This window comes from Ceratina calcarata, unplaced genomic scaffold (assembly GCF_001652005.2).
Source record: "Ceratina calcarata isolate Rehan_Ccalc_2016 unplaced genomic scaffold, ASM165200v1 scaffold10735, whole genome shotgun sequence".
NCBI lineage: Eukaryota > Metazoa > Arthropoda > Insecta > Hymenoptera > Apidae > Ceratina > Ceratina calcarata.
In genome coordinates this window covers 1-502 of record NW_017131640.1, presented here as the reverse complement: position 1 = coordinate 502, position 502 = coordinate 1, and the positions used below count along the sequence as shown (strand labels likewise).

The 502-nt window shown below is 40.0% G+C and overlaps 1 protein-coding gene across 1 annotated transcript; it reads right to left on the bottom strand.

Moving 5' to 3' along the window:
* Positions 1–3: 3 nt before the first annotated feature.
* On the bottom strand, positions 4–496 carry LOC113465246 (uncharacterized; the record flags this gene model as incomplete). Its single annotated transcript, XM_026819768.1, has 1 exon — positions 4–496. A coding segment is annotated over exon 1 (360 nt), but the record flags the coding sequence as incomplete, so codon positions are not given.
* Between the last annotated feature and the right edge of the window lie 6 nt (positions 497–502).

Sequence of the window (502 nt, the reverse complement as noted above, 5' to 3'; positions counted from 1 at the left end):
CCCCTTACTGAAATGGTAACAAATCGTTTGCTTCCAGTTCTTTGTAATGCCTTTAAGCATGAAGACGAGGGCATGGTCTATAATACCACCGTCTTCACTCACGCCTTCGATTTTATCATTATGTACATTGTACTCGATGTTTGGAGTTAAAGACATTTCGTCGAACATCAAGAAGCAAAATTTGTGATTACTTCGTAAATGCTTCACAGCATCACGAACATTTTCAATAGTGACGTTATTAATTCCAGGAGAGACGGGAATTTTGTGGAGTAATCTACCAATCGGTCTTGAACTTGGTAATTTAAACCAAGCTGACAAGAGCCTGTACGCGACTCCTGATGCTTTGTACAGTGCTAAGCACATTACTTTTTCCTCTACTGTAAATCTGTAGCCTCTTGGTTTCACGTTTTTACGGCTTAGTTGCCGCAAACAGAAGTCTAAGGCTTCTTTACGCAAGCCAGAGGAACAGAAATTGTACTGAGTTTTTGCTAATCGCAATCTA